The sequence below is a fragment of the Pseudonaja textilis genome, chromosome 11, assembly GCF_049901715.1.
Source record: "Pseudonaja textilis isolate UNSWEBS1 chromosome 11, rPseTex1.2, whole genome shotgun sequence".
NCBI lineage: Eukaryota > Metazoa > Chordata > Lepidosauria > Squamata > Elapidae > Pseudonaja > Pseudonaja textilis.
Genome location: NC_142000.1, coordinates 3834616 through 3856402, shown reverse-complemented (window position 1 = coordinate 3856402; position 21787 = coordinate 3834616). Strand labels below are relative to the sequence as shown.

At 39.3% G+C, this 21787-nt stretch overlaps 1 protein-coding gene across 1 annotated transcript in view; it reads right to left on the bottom strand.

Moving 5' to 3' along the window:
• LOC113445282 (adhesion G protein-coupled receptor G1-like) overlaps positions 1 to 21787 on the bottom strand; it is a 45304-nt gene that overhangs the window by 12278 nt on the left and 11239 nt on the right. Inside the window, exons 2-8 of the mRNA XM_087940443.1 lie at positions 11329 to 11484; positions 11062 to 11188; positions 9378 to 9519; positions 8722 to 8847; positions 4010 to 4126; positions 2642 to 2687; positions 136 to 239 (exon numbers count right to left, since the gene is read on the bottom strand). Of these exons, the coding sequence (XP_087796569.1) occupies positions 136 to 239; positions 2642 to 2687; positions 4010 to 4126; positions 8722 to 8847; positions 9378 to 9519; positions 11062 to 11188; positions 11329 to 11419 (753 nt within the window). The 5' untranslated portion in view covers positions 11420 to 11484. The remainder of the gene's footprint in view (positions 1 to 135; positions 240 to 2641; positions 2688 to 4009; positions 4127 to 8721; positions 8848 to 9377; positions 9520 to 11061; positions 11189 to 11328; positions 11485 to 21787) is intronic.

Genomic DNA, 21787 nt, shown 5'->3' with positions numbered 1-21787 from the left:
ACATGAGTGATGCTGAGCTGGCCACACACACCCCCTGCCTCCCCGAGGTCAAACACAATCCTGATGTGGCTCACAACAAAATGGCAGTTTGACATCCCTGCTCTACAGGATGCTGATATGGAGTTTGGTACTTACCATGAGCACCGCAAAGAAGGTGAGATGGTCACAAAGGCAGGTGGTTTGGTTTTCTCTATGCTTCACTTCACAGCCAGATGTATTCCACTTGCCGATGTCACCACCTACAGTCAAAAGAAGAGGATACTTTAGAGATGATTCTCTCTTTTTTTAAAAAAAATTTATTGGTTTTTAAAAACAAACATAAACAAACAAAACATAAAAACATCAAGCTATCTTCCATAGGTGTACATACAGTGTGCCGGTTGGTTTACAAATTGTTTTGTGCTTCCATTTCGTAGTCTTCAATTACAATTACATTACATATAATCTCATATTGTCAATCAAAAATTAAATACCTTAGTATCATTATTAACCAATCATTTGACTATACTTTTATTCATTCATGTTTTACAAGATAACCATAATTTACTTAATTTATTTTATAACAGTTCAAATTATCATCCCAAATCTATCCTAAAATCATTCTGTAGCTATAATAAGAAAGAAGTACATCCTTATATATTATTTTCTAAAAATCTACATATTTCATTACTGTACTTTGTTGTCTAACCACTGATAGAAAAGATCCCAAATTTTTGTAAAATTGTTTATCCTCTTGTTCTCTAATTTCAAATGTCAATGCTTGATTGTAAATGCATTAACAGCGGCTAGGATTGTATTTGCTAAAAACTGGAAAAATGGGAAAATACCATCACAGGAGGAAATCAGTAAGAAAATATTGGAATGTGCTGAAATGAGAGATGATTCTCTTGAAGGGGAGGAAATGAAAGGGCCCACCAACCACCGAGAGTGGGTTCTTTTGGTGTTATTAACAGTAGCACAGGGAGGAGCAATACAGGTGGTCCTCAACTTATGGCCACAACTGAGCTCAAAATTTCCATTGCTAAATGAGACACTTGTTAAGGACTAAGGGGGACATGATAACAGTCTTCCGGTGTTTGACGGGCTGCCACAAAGAAGAGGGGGTCAAATTATTTTCCAAAGCACCAGAAGGCAGGACAAAAAACTATCGATGGAAACTAATCAAGGAGAAGTGAGGACAATTAACTAGTGAAACAGAAGTTGCCTCCAAACATTGTGGGTGCTTCAACCCTGGAGGTTTTTAAGAAGAGCCTGGGCAGTCACTTGTCTGAAATGAGATAGGATCTCCTGTCTAGCAGGGGGCTGGACTAGAAGACCTCCAAGGTCCCTTCCAGATGTATCCTGATTCTGAATCCAATTCTGATTCCTAATGAAGCCTCTTTGGAAGAAGCTCCCTGTTGGACATCTGCCCAAGTCACTCCCCTTGGCTTGCTGCTTTCCTGGCCAGAACGGTGACTCACATAGAAGCTCACAGGACTGGAATTCCTTCTCTGGAGCAATCCTGACCCACACAAAATCACACTTTCCAGAGGTAAAGATGGCCCTCCCATGTTATAAGAAAGAGAAGCAAATTTAATTGATTAAGTATTTTGGAAAAACAGGATTGGCCTAATTAGTGATTGTTATTATTTATTAGATTTTTATCCCACATTCATTACTATATAGCCTTTCTTGAACTCCCTGGCCGTCTCCAACTCCCCTTTCCGTGAAATGAGACATGAAATATTAACTATTTTTTTACCAACAAAGGAGAATATTTCTAGCTCAGGGTTGAATTGAGGGGGTCCTTGGTGCTCTCTGAACTTGGTGGTTTTCTTGCAGATGTTTCATGTCCCAAACATGCTGGTGTTACGTAGTTGGGGTAATGAAATGTCTACAAGAAAACAACTAAACTCAGAGAGCACTAAGGATTTCTCAACTTTTACCAAGGCTTGAAAGGTTCAGGTATTTGAATCCCACCACTGTATATAAGTGTCCCAAGGCAGCAAATATACCTAATATTCCTTTCTCCTATTTTCCCCACTACAACAATCCTGTGATGTCGGTTGAGCGGAGAGAGACAGAGAGCAACAGCAATAGAACTTAAGACTTATATACCGCTTTATAGGGCTTTCCAGCCCTCTCTAAGCGGTTTACAGGGTCAGCCTATTGCCCCCAACAATCTGGGTCCTCATTTTACCCATCTCGGAAGGATGGAAGGCTGAGTCAACCTTGAGCCTAGTGGGATTTAAACTGCCAAATTGCAGGCGGCCAACAGTCAGCAGAAGTACCCTCCAGTACTGCACTCTAACCACTGTGCCACATGGCTGAAGATTGACCCAAGATCACCCCGCTGGCCTTCATATCTAAGGTAGAACTAGAACTCACCATCTCCTGGTATCTAGGCCAGCACCTTAACCACTATACCAAACTGGTTCTCAGTTATTTCCTAATTTTTATAAAGCTGCATTTTGCTCAAATGAAGAACTGCAAGAAACACGTAGCCCAGAGAAGAGCCTGGACTTGTCCAGAATGGTATATAGGGTTTCCTGCTAAAGTAGGGGGTTAGACTAGAAGACCTCCAAGATCCCTTTCAACTGTGTTATTCTCTTATTCCTTTCAAATGTTCACATTCATGCTCCCAACTTCCTTGGATACTTACGTTTGGCTCCCATAACCCAGAAGACACACGAAGGAGTAAAATTCCTCTGAAATAAAACCAAAATTCAAATAGTGAATACAATGCATGCTATTTTATTTTTTTAAAATGTAAAGTACAAGGAACAACCGTAGAGATACATGCAATATTTCTTAGGCTCTGGAAAAGTTTAAGACATCTGGACTTCAACTTCAAAATTCAAGCTTCAATTCAACACTTCAAAAGTTCAGGCCCCACATCTTAAATTGCTGAGGTTGGAAAATCCTGATACGTCGTTTTAGCTTCTTTTGGTGTACATGCAGTTTGGGTGAGTCACCGAGAAGATTGCAATCTTCCATTAATGTGGTATATAAGAGGAAATGAAGATCTGCCTCCCACTCATGCATTTTTTTCAGGTAACACAACATGTTATCATTGGGAAACGTGTTGCTGTCTCATTGTCAATCCTTCTCTTGCCTTGGTTGCTTCTCTTCCCAGTCCAGTTCCTGCCTCCCTCCAAAATTTGGGACAACAAAGTCCAAGCAGATTTGATCCTTGTTGAGGCTGCTTATATATTTCAAGAGTTCATATATGCCCCACATGTGCCCAGCCAGCAGGACAACCTCCAGTAGTATGTTTTGAATAGAAAATAATAACAATCCCAACTAAAATAAAATAATATCCCCAAACATCATGACACTCTCCAAAATAGCAAAGAAAACTTATTACATCAGGTCAATAATTGGAAGCAATTAATATACAGGTAGTCCTTGACTTACCATCACAATTGAGCCCCACATTTCTATTTTTATGTTTTTTTAATATAGATTATGATGGTGGTTAGCTGTGCAGTGTGATAAATTTGAGATGGGTGGCTAGATAAATTGAGATAATCAATCAGTTAATGACGATGGCTCTGGAACCTATTTCTCCAATCCTCCTAATTAGGATTAGTCAGCCAGCATTAATGACAAATGTTCAGAAACATTAGTTAATTCTCCATGGTTTGTGACTGAGCAATCTTCAATAAAGAATACACAATTGTTAGTGATTGTTACCATTTTTCAGACTGAAGGTGCTAAATAATAATTCTCATGAACTAAATCTATCTATCCATCATCTACCAGTATCTACCTGTCTCTGTCTGTCTATCTATCTATCTATCTATCTATCTATCTAATTTATTTACCTGTCTACCTACCTACCTATCATATCTATCTATCTATCTATCTATCTATCTATCTATCTATCTATCTATCTATCTATCTATCTATCTATCTATCTGCTGTGCCATCCCATTTAGCTGTGGGAGCTTCATCACTGGGGACTTTCAAGAAGAGATTGAAAACAAGCCAAGACCAGGGCAATGGGAAGAAGAGATTTCTGACTTACCTGGTTGTGCCAAAAAGTTATTGATATTCGCTCTTCAGGGAGCAATCCATGAACTGATGTGTTCCCCACTGAGATGCCAATCACTTTTCCACCAAGGATCGGGTGGGAATCATTATCCTGCCAGAAACAAATTTAGGTGATATAGATAATGATGGATGGATGGACAGACAGACAGATGAATCAATAGATGATAGGAGACAAACAGATTAAATAGATGACATGTGATTAAATATATGATAGATAGATAGATAGATAGATAGATAGATAGATAGATAGATAGATAGATAGATAGATAGATAGATAGATAGACAGATAGATGAGACAGACAGATTAGATAGAGAGAGACAGACTGCTTAGATAGGAAGACATACATATAGATAGATAGAAGAGACAGACAGATTAGATAGATAGAGAGATACATAGATGATAGATATAAAAGACAGACAGATTAGAGGGGGGAGAGATAAGAGACAGATTACATAGATATAAAACAGACAGATTAGATAGAGATAGATAGATAGCTATGAGACTAGATAGATATTTGGATATTTAGATAGATAGGTAGGTAGGTAGGTAGATAGATAGATAGATAGATAGATAGATAGATAGATAGATAGATAGATAGATAGATAGACAGACAGACAGACAGACAGACAGATATTTAGACAGATAGACAGACAGACAGACAGACAGACAGACAGATAGATAGATAGACAGACAGACTGACAGACAGACAGATATAAGAGACAGATTATATAGATGTCAGAGAGAGAGAGGACTTCTGGTTGCAGCTCTGTGGCAGAGTGGGGGGAGAAGAGCAAGCTCTGCTCTCTCATCCCCAATCTGCACGTTCTGAGGCTCCAGTGAGGGGCACGTAACCCTGGAGGGGAAGACAAAGGTGTGAGGAAGACCAATGAGGAGTTTGACAGCAGCGGCAGTTGACAGCTTTGAGGGAGACCCCATTTGCTCCGATGTGTAAGTGATCGGCCGTCTCGATGGCAGACCGAAGCCGTGGCGCTTTAACCCAATGAGGAAGACACCAGAGCATGAACAGCATTTTTGGCATCAAATGGCAGATTGGATTTGAAAGTGAAGAAGGCGGAAAGCAAAAGTCGAGGAAAGAAACGGCAGAGAGAGACGGCAGAACTGTGAGTCTTAAAATCAAGGACAGAAGTCCGAATGGAAATGGCGATCTGGCGGTTAAAGCAAGGAACCTTTAAAACGAGACTGAAGCCGATTTATTTGATTAAAGTTTGATTGGTGTTTTGGACTTGTCCTGAAAACTTTGGAGCTGATTTAGACTGATTATTTAGGAATTTGGAGCCTAATCTGATGGATTTGTGACTTGGAAAAGAAGAACGGTGGAAAAAAGCAAGAGACAGAACTGAATTTAAGAACAGAAGTGACATTTTGAGATTATACAGAGAGAAGAGAAGCTGATGCAGCAGATTGTGGTTAAACAAAACGTGAACGGACAGGGAAAGGAAAGTGAATGAATACTGAACCTCTTTCTACAGAATACAATTAATGAAATAACAGTTCGATTAAGGTTTGATTGAGCTTATTAGGAATTTAAAAGTTCAAATGATATGAAACTGTGAGAAGATTGATGAAATATTACCTTGATGATTATTGACTGATTGATTATTAATAACTAATGAAATAAGGAGATACACACACACACACACACACACACACACACACACACACACACATACATACAGAAGCCTGGTGATGGCAGATGAGATTCTGCCGAAACGTTGCTACAACTTTAAAAGCACAACTACAATGACGTGGGAAAATACCCGAACAAAGCTGAATGCCATACATGTAAGTACCCGCGAAAACTTAAGAAATATGTGTGTGTGTGTGTGTGTGTGTGTGTGTGTGTGTGTGTGTGTGTAGTGGAATCTAGATTTGTTTAACTCTATATTTTAACATCTATTACTTGTTTAAAAGAAACTGAACCCTATAGTTAAGGATAAAGAATATAGTTGATATATCATACTATAGTAATATAATGTAGTTGTATAAGAACAATTTATAGTAATTATATTTTATGCTATTCTATCACACCCTTTCTCTCTTTTCTTCTTTATTTTGATACTATCCTTCCTGTCCTCCCTCTTGCTTTCTCTCTTCTCTCTCTTCTCTAATATAGGTGATCCAGCTAGCTTTAGACTCTATAGAAGACTGAATCAATCTTGAATAACATATAATACCATAAGTTGGAAAGGTGAAAAGATAAATTTTAAGGGAAAGTATTGAATAGAATTGATAACGAAAGGAGAATTAAATAGTGAATGGTAAAGTGGGAAGATAACTATAACAAAGTTCGGAACATGACCAGTACTATGACAACTTTGAAAGGGGAAAAACCAATTTCTGGTTCATTAGTGTCTATCGCATCTCCAGCAGGTCAAAAAAACAATAGAAGGAATGCCAAACATGGAAAAAACAAGCGACATGGCTAACGTGCAGACGATGTAAGCAACATTAACAGCTATTCAGGAAACAAGGCTTAAAATGCAGGAGACAATGGTAAACAACCACACAGATATGAAGATGGAAATGGGAGAAATGAAGGGTAAGATCCAAAACCTGGAGGAGAAGATAGGAACGATCCAGCAGACAATGGAGAAAAATGAACAAAGAATAAAGAATAGAGAAATCGAAGCTGAACAAACAGGCAAGAGATTGGAAGGGATGGATAGGAAAGTAATAGAGATGAACAGAGATTTAGAGGATTCGAAATGGAATGTGCAGCGTTCTATTTGAGGTTCCAAAATATATTGGAATCCAAAAATAATGATCCAGGAGCCATAATGTCCCATTTAATAGCAGAGGCATTGCAAAGGGACCAACAGGAAATAGTGAAAGAATTAGATGAGGTCTTTCAAATTCATACAAACTACACCAGGTGGAACAAGCTGCCAAGGGAGGTTCGCATTAGGTTCGCCAGAGAAAACGTAAGAGAATTACAAAGGACGAGCCAATGGTACACAAAGAAAGAGAGATCACAACCTTGAAACAAATCCCGAGGCAGGTGAGAGAGCTGAGGAAGGACTATAGATCTCTGGCGATACTTCTGAATAAACAAAACATCTGGTTCCGATGACCATCCCTGAAGGAATGCTGGTGATGTGGCAAGAAAGAAGAGTGAAAAGTGACAGCATTGAAAAGGTGCAAGAATTTTATGATCAGCCGATAGAAACAGAGGAAGAGGGGAGCAGCAAAGAAGAGTCGGAAAGCAAGAGTCAGGAGGGCCAATAAGAAGACCAACAACAGGGAATACAGGAAACGGACCAAGAAGAGAGAGGCAAAGAAAAGAGAGAATACCCAAGGAGAGAAGGACTAAGAACAAGACCCCCCAAAGAGAAGCAAGAACAAACAGAAGATTTAGGTAGACTCAGAATCAACAATGGAAGAAGAGATTAAACTACTCTCAATAAACATCAACGGATTAAACTCCCAGATCAAGAGGAAACAAATATTAACTAAATTAACTAAACAAAACATTGGCATTACATGCCTGCAGGAGGTACATATCCAAAAACAACACAAAAGATATTTAGAATATCCCAAGTTAGGTGTATTATTTACAGCATTGGCAGATCGAAAGAAAAGTGGGGTAGCAATTTATGTAAAAAAAAGGGATAAATGCCAAAAAAAATTATGCAGATAAACAAGGCAGAATTTTAATGATACAAATTAATTTGCATCAAAAACAATTACTATTGGTGGGGATATATGCCCCTAACGATAACCAGAGGAGGTTTTATAAGCGACTCTATGACAAAATAATTAGTGTAGGTGAAGAAAATATTTGCTTAATAGGGGATTTCAATGCCATTGTTGATGTTAAAAAAGATTATATTAGTATGGAAGAGACCAGGAAGAAAAGAAAGAAAATTCTACCAAACACTTTTTTCGATTTAACACAAGAGACTAACTTGGAAGACATATGGAGGAAGAGAAATCCAAATGAGAAGAAATTTACATTTTATTCCAGCCCACAAAAATCTTGATCCAGAATCGATATGATGTGGGCAAATGGGGCAATTGAGAAAGACATTAGTAAAGTAGAAATAATGCCAAATATATGGGCCAACCATAGCCCAGTAAAAAATTACATGGAAAGGACAGAATAAAAGGAAAAGGAGATGGATACTAAATCCACAAATAACAAAAGAAAAAGAATATATTAAAAGAATTAAAGATGGATTAGAAATATTTTCCAAGGTTAACTTAAAACAACATACTAGCCTACAAAATTTATGGGACACCACAAAGGCCTACGTGAGAGGCATATAGCTAAGACAGACAGACAGACAGACAGAAATAGGGATAAATAGATAGGTGGACAGATATCAATATCTTGCAAAAACAAAGTTTAGAGAGAGACCAATAGACAGACAGGCCAATAGACAGATAGAGACAGATAGAGACTACAGACAGACAGAGATAAGGACCATCTTCTGCCTCTTTCCCTTTGTGTAACGTATCTGTTCTGTGATGCCAGTAAATCCACAAAAGCTCATGTTGTTAACAGTAACAGCAGCTTCCAAGTTCTTTTCCTGCTTTGCCACAACATGCGCCCAATGTTCCTCTGTAGAGGCTTGCAGAGATAACCCTGGCAGAGGTACACAGGAGTCATTGAGAGGAAATAAGAGACATCTCTCCAGCCTTAGGCCTTTCTCCAAGGCCCTTACCTTGAAGAGCACCGGGCTGGTCGCTGCCAACATCACAACTCTTCCATCCTGGTTGACTTTTCCGCCTTTGGCTTTTGTTAAGACTGTTTTTGACAGAGTCACTTGGAACTGGTTGATTTCAACATCCTGTAACACAGAAAAAGATGTGGCATTACAAGACTTTGATTGGAAAAGAAGGAGACAGAACATAGAACAACAGAGTCAGAAGGGACCTTGGAGGGCATCTAGTCCAACCCCCTGCTGGAGCAGCAGAGTCTATTCCAAACATTAGCCTCTACCTAGGATCGAACTCACAGCCTCCTGATTGTGAGGCAAGAGCTCCACTCCTAGGCCACCGCACTGGACAGGAGTTAAGGCTGGGACCGTCATTTCCCATTTGGATTTTCTTAAATTTGGTTTGCATCTACTGGTTCTGGCAACCAGGCCTATGCTGCAATCTATAATTTTCCAAATTATTGTCGCATTCTTTTCAGATCAGAGTTACACACAGATAATCTTTCAAGTTGTCAAGTTTGGACACTCCTGGTCTAGAGTCTCCTGCTCAAGCAGGAGGCTGGACTAGAAGACCTCCAAGGTCCCTTCCAGTTCTGTTGTTCAGTATTCTATATTCTGGGGTGGGTGTTGTGGTTGTTTTTGCATCTCGGTTCTGTACTCACATTCACGTTTTCCTCAATGGTCAAATTTTGTGTCTTAGGTAGAATTTTGTGCACATTGGCAAGTATCTTTGATCTCCCAAACCTCTTGTGATCTTCTTGGAACTGTGTCTCTGTCAAAATCGACTCCAGATGTTGGAGATCTCTGTTGAAAAAAGGGGGACCATGGATCCAGGCAACAGGTCCACAGGTACCCACCTCCATCACAGAGGCGGGCTGCCATTTCACTGGCCTACCTTAGTCCAACAGGCAGAAACACCTGCAGCAAATTAGAATGATGTTAGAAGGGCACACCTGTACAGTACAGGCAGTCCTTGTTTAGTGACAGCCTCTTTTAAGGACCATTCACTGTTATGGGGGTAGTGGAAAAAGTAAAAGGCATGAAAAAAGCTTTCATGCCTGAGGTGGGTCTGGAACTCCTCATCTCCTAGTGATTATCTCAAAGTTACCCAGCCAGCTTTGATGTCTAAGATGGGACTAGAACTCACAGTCTCTTGGTGTTTGGCCCAAAGTCACCCAGTCAGCTTTCACGCCTAAGGTGGGTCTAGAACATTCTGGGAATTGAAGTCCACAAGTCTTAAAGTTGGCAAGGTTGGAGACCCCTGGTCTAGAACACTCCATCTCCTGGTGATTGACCCAAAGACATCCAACTGGCTTTCATGCCTAAGGTCGGACTAGAACTCACTGTCTCCTGGTGTTGACCCAGACACTCAACTGGCTTTCATGCCTAAAGCAGGACTAGAACTCACTGTCTCCTGGTGATTGACCCAAAGACATCCCACTGGCTTTCATGCCTAAGGTTGGACTAGAACTCACTGTCTCCTGGTGTTGACCCAGACACTCAACTGGCTTTCATGCCTAAAGCAGGACTAGAACTCACTGTCTCCTGGTGATTGACCCAAAGACATCCCACTGGCTTTCATGCCTAAGGTTGGACTAGAACTCACTGTCTCCTGGTGTTGACCCAGACACTCAACTGGCTTTCATGCCTAAAGCAGGACTAGAACTCACTGTCTCCTGGTGATTGACCCAAAGACATCCCACTGGCTTTCATGCCTAAGGTTGGACTAGAACTCACTGTCTCCTGGTGTTGACCCAGACACTCAACTGGCTTTCATGCCTAAAGCAGGACTAGAACTCACTGTCTCCTGGTGATTGACCCAAAGACATCCCTGGCTTTCATGCCTAAGGTTGGACTAGAACTCACTGTCTCCTGGTGTTGACCCAGACACTCAACTGGCTTTCATGCCTAAAGCAGGACTACAACTCACTGTCTCCTGGCGATCGTCTCAAAGTCACCCAGCTGGCTTTCATGCCTATGTCAGGAGTAGAACTTACCATGTCCTGTTTTGTAGCCTGGTGCTTTCACCACTAGACCAAACTGGTCAGTGGTGGGTTTCCAAATTTTTCCCTACCGGTTCTATCATGAGTGCACAGCACTCGAAAACTGCCCTCTGTGTCAGCACTAGTGAGGTGAGCTGTTTTTTGCTGAATATTTCTTAACCTCAGCAACTTCAAGAAGAATAGACTTCAATTCCCAAGCTGGCTGGGGAATTCTGGGAATTGAAGCCTACTCTTCCTGAAGCTGCTGAGGTTAAGAATCCCTGCCTTAGAGACTCAACTAGGTTCTAACCTAGGGGAATGTAGATTGTACAGTACAGACAGCCGTGAGCCCATGTATACTCACAAAAAGGGATCTTCACGTATGGCAACCCTACTTCGCCGAGGCATTTCTAATTTTATCAATTTTGATTCTATTCTTTGAATTTCGTTTTCCACGTCACTTGTTCCCTCTGGGTTTCCTTTCCCCCACACTGTTGGATAAAGCAAGAAAGAAGGTCACATAAAGCTGCCTTGCTCACCCAAAGTCTCTCCTGAGGAACATCTAGTGATGTCTCTTGGAAGGGAAGGTGAGGTGTTGTGCTCCATAGAAAGGGAGGTAGTTTTATATTACCTGGGAGCTGGAGAAGGAGAAGGAGAAGATAAAAGGGCATTCTGGGAGCTTGGGTCTCAATCCAGATGCTGCAGAGGCTTGATGTTGTCATCGTGGTCTTATACAAACCAGGTTTCCTTGCACAACCTCTAATCGCTTGGCTGTCTTTCAACGCACCTGGAAAAGTGTGCAATTCTGCAAGTTAAAACCTCATCATTGTCTTTCAGGAAGGGCAGAAATGAGCTGGGAATATATCCTATAATTGGTATCTGTTTTTAAAGTGGGTTCCTGATCAATATAAAGTACAAACCACACTTAAGGTCCTTGGTTCCTCCATGGAAGAGACAAGAGCAGCACCTTCAGTCTACCCCAGTTGGAGATACTATAATGCAAGGGTGTTCAAACTTGGCAAGTTTAAGACTTGTGGACTTCAACTCCCAGAATTCCCCAGCCAGCATGAAGTCCACAGGTCTTAAACTTGCCAAGTGTGGAGATCCTTGCTATAATGGTCTTTAATACATAGAAGGAGTGCGGGTCTATGTATTTGGATTAGCATCGTTCTATAGTGGAAGAGGGAAAATGGTTCAGTGGTTAAATTTGTATCCTAGTATAAAGGCAGGATACAAATTAATAAATAAAAATAGATAAAATGCAAAGTTCAAGGCAAAAAAAGAAAACAGATGTGACAAAAAAAGAAAAACAGAGTAAAAAGAAAAATAGAAAAATATGCATACACTAAAGAAAAAGAAAAGAAATATATGAAGCAATGACTTCCCTCTTCATCAGAAGTATAAATAACGTTAATAACTTATCACCTCCCAAGAAGCAAAGGGTATGTGGTCTACTTGTCAAATATTTCTTGATGTTATCCTGATTCACTTGTTAAAATAATAAACAGGCGGTCAAAATTCTCCCGTTTTTTTCTAAGCAAGCAAAATTGAAGGACTCCACATTGGAACAGACTGTGGTTTTTTTAAAAAAAAAACACTGACACAAACTTCGTGTTTCTTTTCAAAAACTCAGATGAGAAAAAGACATTTCCTCTTTTCTCTCTCTAACAACCCTGATCCAAATGAAGAGCTGAACTCTCTCAGTGGCTAAAAGAATGGAAAGAGTTGACCTAATCATTTTTACTGGCCTTTGGGTTATTCCACAATTGCATCACTTTTACTACAAAATGATTATTCTATTAAAGCTTTCAAGGAAACCGAAAACAAAATTGGGCCAGCAAAGGAGATCAGTGGAAAATTCAGAAGTCAATGGGATTTCAGAAGTAAACACGTTGAAAAGAGATGGCAGGCATGTTAACTGAGATATTTGTATTACTGATAAATATTTAAGCAAAGCAGAAGGAAAAGCTTAACAGAATGTTAACAGAGTTGGAAGGGACCTTGTAGGTCATCTAGTCCAACCCCCCCCCCCCAAAGCAGGAGACTCTACACCATTTCTGACAGATAGCCATCCAATCTCTTCTTGAAATCCTCCAGTGATGAAACTCCCACAACTTCCAAAGGCAACTCCTGTTCTATCGGTTGATTGCTCTCACTCCTCCTTTATTTCCAGGCTGAATCTCTCCTTGATCAGTTTCCATCCATTATTCCTTGTCTGGCCTTCAGGTGCCTTGGAAAATAGGTTGACACCTTCCTCCTCTCTGGGGCAGCCCCTCAAATATTGGAAAGTGAGCCAGTGTCCTTAAAACACAAATCTTAAATTGTCTTAGAGAACCACCAAGCTGGCACATTTTCATCTTGTTTACTTTGGAGCATTTGCCTAATGTAACCGACTTTCTTGAAGTATATATAACTAGATGTACTTTGATTTTGGTTTGACCTAATTTGAGGATATGTACGTCACTCAGTTGTCAGAGACTGAAGCAAAATATAAACCCAGGAAGTAATAAATAGCAAACATTTATGCAAAGTTAAGTCTTGGTTCAGCAAGTTCATTCTTCTTGTTTCTGTGAGGTCTTTGGTGCTTTCTGAGCTTGGCTGTTTTCTTGCAGACATTTCATTACCCAATTAGGTCATGTCTTCTGAAGACATGACTTAGTTCAGTATTGAATTGTCTGCAAGAAAACCCCTAGGCTCAGAGAGCATCGAAAACCCCACAGTTCAACCCTAAGCTATAGAGATTCCCTTCTATTGGTTGCTACACTGATGACGTTACCTAGTGGGTAGTGAAACATCTACAATAGTGGTGGGATTCCATTTTTTTTTTACTTTTTTCTCTCTCTATTCCCTTCCCCCACCGGGGTCTCTTTTATGTTTCTCATTCCTGAACTTTCACTCATCTTTTTTTTGTGAACTTCGCTGGAGTTGCTAGTTTCTATATTCAGTCTGTCTGAACTCCTTCAGTTTTTTCAGTTCCTCTTGCGTTCCCTGTTCCTTCTCCTCCCACAGTTTCTTTGCAACCCGCTGGTTCCTCTCTGATGTTCTCTGTCTGTCTTTGCTTTGCTGCCTGATGTTCAGTGTCTCACAAATTGACTAGGGTCCTTGAGACTATCAAATCCAACTCTCTGCACAGGGCACCCAGAATCTACTTCATTCATTCATTCATTCTTTCTTTCTTTCTTTTTACAATAACTCAAGGCAACGAACACAGACAATAGTGCTTCCTCCTCCTATCTTCCCCACAACAACCCTGTGAGGTGCGTTGGGTTGAGAGAGAGAAAAGGACCGTTTTTTTTTTAATCAATAGCCACAGAAACTTAACTTTGCAGTCTTCTATCAGAATTACATTGTCACTCCTCCAGCTAACAGCACAATTGTTCAAATAGGGCATCCTTTAAAGCAGGGGTCTCCAACCTTAGACACTTTAAGACCTGTGGACTTCAACTCCTCTCAGCAAAGCTGGCTGAGGAATTCTAGAAGTCCATAAGTCTTAAAGTTGCCAAGGTTGGAGACCCCTGCTTTAGAATGGAATGGAATGGAATGGAATGGAATGGAATGGAATGGAATGGAATAGAATAGAATAGAATAGAATAGAATAGAATAGAATAGAATAGAATAGAAGTTCTTTATTGGCCAAGTGTGATTGGACACACAAGGAATTTGTCTTTAGTGCAAATGCTCTCAGTGTACATAAAAGAAAAGATACATTTGTCAAGAGTCGAGAATCATCAGGTACAACGCTTAATAAGAATCACAGGGTACAATAAGCAATCAAATCATACTAGGAAACAGTCCATATAAATCGTAAGGATACAAGTGACAAAGTTACAGTCATTCAGTCACAAGTGGGAGGGGAATGGGCGATAAGGAGTGATGAGAAGATTAATAGTAATAGTAATGCAGACTTAGTAAATAGTTGGACAGTGCTGAGGGAATTATTTGTTTAGCAGAGTGATGGCATGGAGTGGGGGGACTGTCCTTGTGTCTAGTTGTTCTGGTTTTGAGGGTAGGAGTTAAAACAGTTTATGTCCAGGATGTGAGGGGTCTGTAGATATTTTCAAAGCCCCCTTTTTGACTCGTGCAGTATACAGGTCCTTGATGGAAGGCAGGTTGTTAGTTTTTTTTTTTCTGCAAAGCATCTTCAAAGCATCCTTAAAAGAAAACCAGGCAATTGCCAGACTCTTTGGCAGCTGCCTACATCAAAAGAAATTCCTTTTCCAGCAAGCATGATTTCTGTTGGGTAAGATTAGTTAAGGAAAAAAAGAAGGATTTACAAGAATGGCAGTAACTGAACTATTTTAAATTTAGAACTAATAAATTGGTGTTTACATTGGTGTATATACAGACTTGTTTACTGGCTTCCCAACAGTCTTCCTGTGATCTGGAGGGGATGCAGGACTAACATAACTGTTAGTGTTTGGGGACAAACCCCCAAGCAGAGTGTGCAGCAGCAGTCAAGCCAGGCAGCCAAGTGAGAGAGAGGTTGGGCCCAAGAGTATACACATACTGGAGACAAAAACACTGTTCGTGGTTTTAAAAAAGTTATTTAATTCACACAGAGATTAAGAAGTGTCATTCAGTCCATATGTCAATATCCAGTATATCCATCCAGTTACCTAGTCCATTTACAGTAAATACAATGTCTTTTAGCTGCTTGTAAATCTTTTCCTTCCGATACCTTTCTCTCAAAGACAACGCTGAATCCTCAGCTCACCAAGCAAACAGTCCTTGTGTTCAGGTGAAATGGTATCTGGCACAGTAGCCTCCAAGAGTAAGCAGACAAACGTTCCAAAACAGCAGGCAGCAAACCAGGAACAGAACCAGGTGCATCCAGAAGCCGGGGTCTATTACGTTTCCCTCCTACCTATATTGCTGCCTGCAACCGCACCCACAATGACATTGCAGTTTCTTGTGCTTAAAGCTACAAAACACTTAAACCTAGGTTCATATATTTATTCAACCCAAACCAGTTGGATTATTCATATACCCAACATTCTCCCCTTTTGGGTGACATAAATATATAACCTTTACATTCTAAACCCATATTTTTCACAACTCTCTAAATGCTTAATGGCACCTTGGGCTTTAGTAAAATGATCAGCTATATTGTCCTCCGACATACAGTACTCTAGCTGTATCAATTTACTATTTACAGATTGTCTTACATTAAGATACCTCAAATCTGTATGTTTACTTCTCGTTTTAACTGCAATATTAGTGGCCATTTGAATTGCTGCCTGATTATCCTCATGTACAACTATAGAGTAATTTACCGTTATACCCATATCCTTCAACATTTGTTTGTACATAATTAACTCAGTACACAATAAAGATAAACAGGAGAATTCTGCCTCCATTGTAGACAAACTTATATGCTGTTGTCTAATTGACTTCCAACCTATTAATGTATTACCCAGCATTATGGCTGTTCCTGAAGTCGACTTTCTTGTGTCTCTTTCTGATGCAAAGCTAGCATCTGCATAAGCACTCAATATGAGATCACCTTTTGGTTCTAAATACAGTGCATAGTGTAATGTTCCTTTAAGATATCTTAAGATTCTCTTCAATGCATTCCAATGACATTGAAGCGGATCATTATTATGTCATGCCAGCTGATTAATACTAAAAGCAATATCTGGCCGTGACCAATTGCTAATATATGATAAGCTACCAATCAAAGATTGATATAGTTTCTTATCACACTTGGGACTTTGTGTATCCATTTTGCAAATATCCTGACTCATTGGAGTCTTTGCAGGCTTACAAAGTTCCATCTTATAATCTATTAGCAATTTAGATATCTTATCTTCCTGAGATATCTTAAAACCTTTCTGTGTTTTCAGTATATTTAAACCTAGATATCTCTTTATCTCCCTAATTGCTTGATTTTTATTTTCTTACCTAATGATGCTATTATTTTATTTGCTTCATCATTAGTCTCAGTAATCAAGGCAATATCATCAGTGAATAATAATAATAATGATATTTTCCCATTTGTCTCCCTTTTAAACAGACATGGGTCGGCTAAACCAGCTTTAAACCCTATATTGTTCAGTTCCTTCACAATATACTGGTTCCATTCATAGCCTGATTGTTTAAGACCATAGAGGCTCTTCTTTAACAACCAACAATCATTATTATTTTCACCTTTCAATCCACTAGGCTTTTTTCATATATACAGTATGTCTTAGTGGAGCGTGCAAGCAAGCAGTTTCCACATCTAAATGGTTAACTATATATTTCTTGCTTGCTGCCCACACTAAAGCTGCCCTTAATGTTGCTGCTTTAAGACTAGGTGCAAATACCTCATCATAATCATTTGCACTTTGTCTAAAACCTTGGGCTACTAATCTTGCCTTATGGATTATGTTTCCATCCTTGTCAGTTTTTATCTTAAAAATCCATTTGCAGCCAATGGGTTTTATATCACTAGGTAATCTCACATTTTCATACACCTTCATATCCTTCAAGGATTTCAATTCTTTATTGATAGCTGCATACCAATCTTCCTTCTCTTTATAAGGATACTTTTTTATCTCCTCCACAGTAGATGGAACTCTATTTACCTGGCACACTGTGTTAGCCTGGTATCTATCAGGCGGTCTAGATATACGTGTAGTTCTTCTGGGAATTACAGGGCTTGGTTGAGTTACTACCTGTTCCTCATCTTCAGCTATTTCTTCCTCTAGGGGCTCTAATTCTTCCTGTACTTCTTGCTTTACTTTATTTTTAAAGTTACAGGGATACTTAATGGGATTTCTATAGGATTCAATAATCACTTCTTTATTGCTATCCTGCTGTAACTTATCCCATCCTACGTGCTCTAGAAATTGGGCATTAGCACTACATAACACCTTAGATGTGCCTTTCTCCCAAAATCTATATGCCCTATGGTTAGCTTGGTAACCAACGAAGAAAAATTGTTTAGCTCTGTGTTGCCCTTTACACCTGAGTTGTGTAGGGATATGAACCCATGCTGGTGCACCAAATGTGTGCAGGTAACTCAGATCAGGCTTCCTGCCATGCCACATGGTGAATGGTATTTCACCAGTAGTTGAGTTAACAACGTTGTTCAATATGTGATTAGCACACATTGTGGCCTCCCCCCACAAAAAATCAGGTAACCCAGAATCAGTTATCATTGTTCTAACCATTGCCTGTAGTGTTTGGCCTCTTCTCTCTATAAATGCGTTGTGTTGTGGTCTGTATGGTGCAGATTTCTTATGCTCTATTCCAGCTACCTTTAATCTATTCTGGAATTTGCTGTTAACAAACTCCGCACCACCATCTGTCACCAAGGTTATTAGTTGCCATTTGGTTTTTCTTTCAGCAAACTTTAACCAGTTGAAGAAATGTTGATATGTTTCAGTTTTGCTTTTCATTAGGTAGCAAAACCCATATCTAGAGTAATGATCCATAATGCTCAGTATATATCGAGCACCCCCCATACTGGGTTTCTTTGGACCTATAATGTCTGCAAATACTACTTCTAAAGGTTCTTTAGTTTTGAAACCATTTAGCCTATTTGCAGGCAATATTTTACTCTTATCTTCACAGCAGACATTACAACGCAAATACTTATCACAGGGTTTTAACCTTATTCCTTCAGATAACTCTACTGTACGTTTTAGCATTTTAAAATTTATATGCCCCAAACGCCTATGCAATAAATGGATACATTCATTATGAGGCTTGATATTATTAAATACAGTCTGTGCCTCCCCTTTCTTACTGTCATGTAAGACATACAATGTTCCATTTAAAGCTGCAGTTACCTTTTTGCCATCTCTTTCCAGTATGCACTTATTATTCTTAAATGTAACTACATAACCTAGTTTATCTAATACTCTTACAGAAAGTAAGTTCATCTTTAACTGTGGTACATACAACATTTTTATATTCTGGTTTAAATATGGACAATAAGCAATACCTTCACCCTTGGCCTTGAGGTGCCAGCCATTTGCGAGTGATATACGTTGTGAGCTTGTAGACATTTTTATAAACTTTGTCTTATCTCTCGTGATGCAGTGGGATGCACCACTGTCCACCACCCATAAATCACTCTTCACATCACAGTTGCTAAACGTGGCTAGCTCAAAGGATTTCTTTGGCTTCCTAACATTCTGGCTTTTACTTTTCTGCAGAATCTTGCCAAATGTCCTCTGCCTCCACAATTAAAACACTTTTAATTGTGTATGCCGTCGAAGATAAATTCTCTTCTTCCGGGTGCTTTACTTTACACAGTTGGTTTCTTTCATGCTTTGAAGATAATTTCTCTTCTTTATTAGGTTTATCTTCCTCAGCTGGTCACGTTCAAACCTTCTTCTGGCTTCTTCTAATAGCCTGCCGGTTATCTCAGTTACTGATAAACTGTCTTTTGGCAATACCTCTAATGCAGTCACAAAATCATCATAGCTTCGATCCAATGAAGACAGTATGATGTATACTTGTTGCAACTCATTAAAGATAAGCTCTTTTTCTTGCAATTCTTGAAAAATGCTTTTCATACAGTTTAAATGAGTTAACATGTCTCCATTCTTCTCAAGATGTGTTCTAAACAGCTTCCGTGTAAGATTGATATGAGCTCCTACATTGTCTCGAACATAAATCTTCCTAAGATTCTCCCAGCAGTCTGCAGCAATCTCCTCTCCACGAATATGAATCAGTTGCTGGTCTGAGAGAGTCAGTCCTATGATGCACAAAGCCTGCTCATTCTTTCGTTCATAGTCTTGTATCTTTTTAGCATCCTCTTCTACATTAGGATCTAAATTAGATACATCTGGTAGGTTTGTAATTATGTCCCACAAACCTTCTCTTTCAGAGCAGTAAACTACATTTCATTGACCATGAAACATAGTTTGTTCCATCTAGTCTGGATATCATGGACAGACTTGGCAAATTTACTTGTGCCATTGCTCTTCAGATAAATAACTATTCAACAAACAGTTTGTACTTACAGTAATGTGCAACTCACCCCAACTCTAACTGCTAAAACCTGGTTAGTTAGACTGTGCTCACTACCAATGGGCTGGGCCCATAACCAATGTTAGTGTTTGGGGACAAACCCCCAAGCAGAGTGTGCAGCAGCAGTCAAGCCAGGCAGCCAAGTGAGAGAGAGGTTGGGCCCAAGAGTATACACACACTGGAGACAAAAACACTGTTTGTGGTTTTAAAAAAGTTATTTAATTCACACAGAGATTAAGAAGTGTCATTCAGTCCATATGTCAATATCCAGTATATCCATCCAGTTACCTAGTCCATTTACAGTAAATACAATGTCTTTTAGCTGCTTGTAAATCTTTTCCTTCCGATACCTTTCTCTCAAAGACAACGCTGAATCCTCAGCTCACCAAGTTAACAGTCCTTGTGTTCAGGTGAAATGGTATCTGGCACAGTAGCCTCCAAGAGTAAGCAGACAGACGTTCCAAAACAGCAGGCAGCAGACCAGGAACAGAACCAGGTGCATCCAGAAGCCGGGGTCTATTTCGTTTCCCTTCCTACCTTTATTGCTGCCTGCAACCGCACCCACAATGACATTGCAGTTTCTTGTGCTTAAAGCTACAAAACACTTAAACCTAGGTTTATATATTCATTCACCCAAACCAGTTGGAGTATTCATATACCCAACATTCTCCCCTTTTGGGTGACATAAATATATAACCTTTACATTCTAAACCCATATTTTTCACAACTCTCTAAATGCTTAATGGCACCTTGGGCTTTAGTAAAATGATCAGCTATATTGTCCTCCGACATGCAGTACTCCAGCTGTATCAATTTACTCTTTACAGACTGTCTTACATTAAGATACCTCAAATCTGTATGTTTACTTCTCGTTTTAACTGCAATATTAGTGGCCATTTGAATTGCTGCCTGATTATCCTCATGTACAACTATAGGGTAATTTACCGTTATACCCATATCCTTCAACATTTGTTTGTACATAATTAACTCAGTACACAATAAAGATAAACAGGAGAATTCTGCCTCCATTGTAGACAAACTTATATGCTGTTGTCTAATTGACTTCCAACCTATTAATGTATTACCCAGCATTATGGCTGTTCCTGAAGTCGACTTTCTTGTGTCTCTTTCTGATGCAAAGCTAGCATCTGCATAAGCACTCAATATGAGATCACCTTTTGGTTCTAAATACAGTGCATAGTGTAATGTTCCTTTAAGATATCTTAAGATTCTCTTCAATGCATTCCAATGACATTGAAGCGGATCATTATTATGTCATGCCAGCTGATTAATACTAAAAGCAATATCTGGCCGTGACCAATTGCTAATATATGATAAGCTACCAATCAAAGATTGATATAGTTTCTTATCACACTTGGGACTTTGTGTATCCATTTTGCAAATATCCTGACTCATTGGAGTCTTTGCAGGCTTACAAAGTTCCATCTTATAATCTATTAGCAATTTAGATATCTTATCTTCCTGAGATATCTTAAAACCTTTCTGTGTTTTCAGTATATTTAAACCTAGATATCTCTTTATCTCCCCTAATTGCTTGATTTTTATTTTCTTACCTAATGATGCTATTATTTTATTTGCTTCATCATTAGTCTCAGTAATCAAGGCAATATCATCAGTGAATAATAATAATAATGATATTTTCCCATTTGTCTCCCTTTTAAACAGACATGGGTCGGCTAAACCAGCTTTAAACCCTATATTGTTCAGTTCCTTCACAATATACTGGTTCCATTCATAGCCTGATTGTTTAAGACCATAGAGGCTCTTCTTTAACAACCAACAATCATTATTATTTTCACCTTTCAATCCACTAGGCTTTTTCATATATACAGTATGTCTTAGTGGAGCGTGCAAGTAAGCAGTTTCCACATCTAAATGGTTAACTATATATTTCTTGCTTGCTGCCCACACTAAAGCTGCCCTTAATGTTGCTGCTTTAAGACTAGGTGCAAATACCTCATCATAATCATTTGCACTTTGTCTAAAACCTTGGGCTACTAATCTTGCCTTATGGATTATGTTTCCATCCTTGTCAGTTTTTATCTTAAAAATCCATTTGCAGCCAATGGGTTTTATATCACTAGGTAATCTCACATTTTCATACA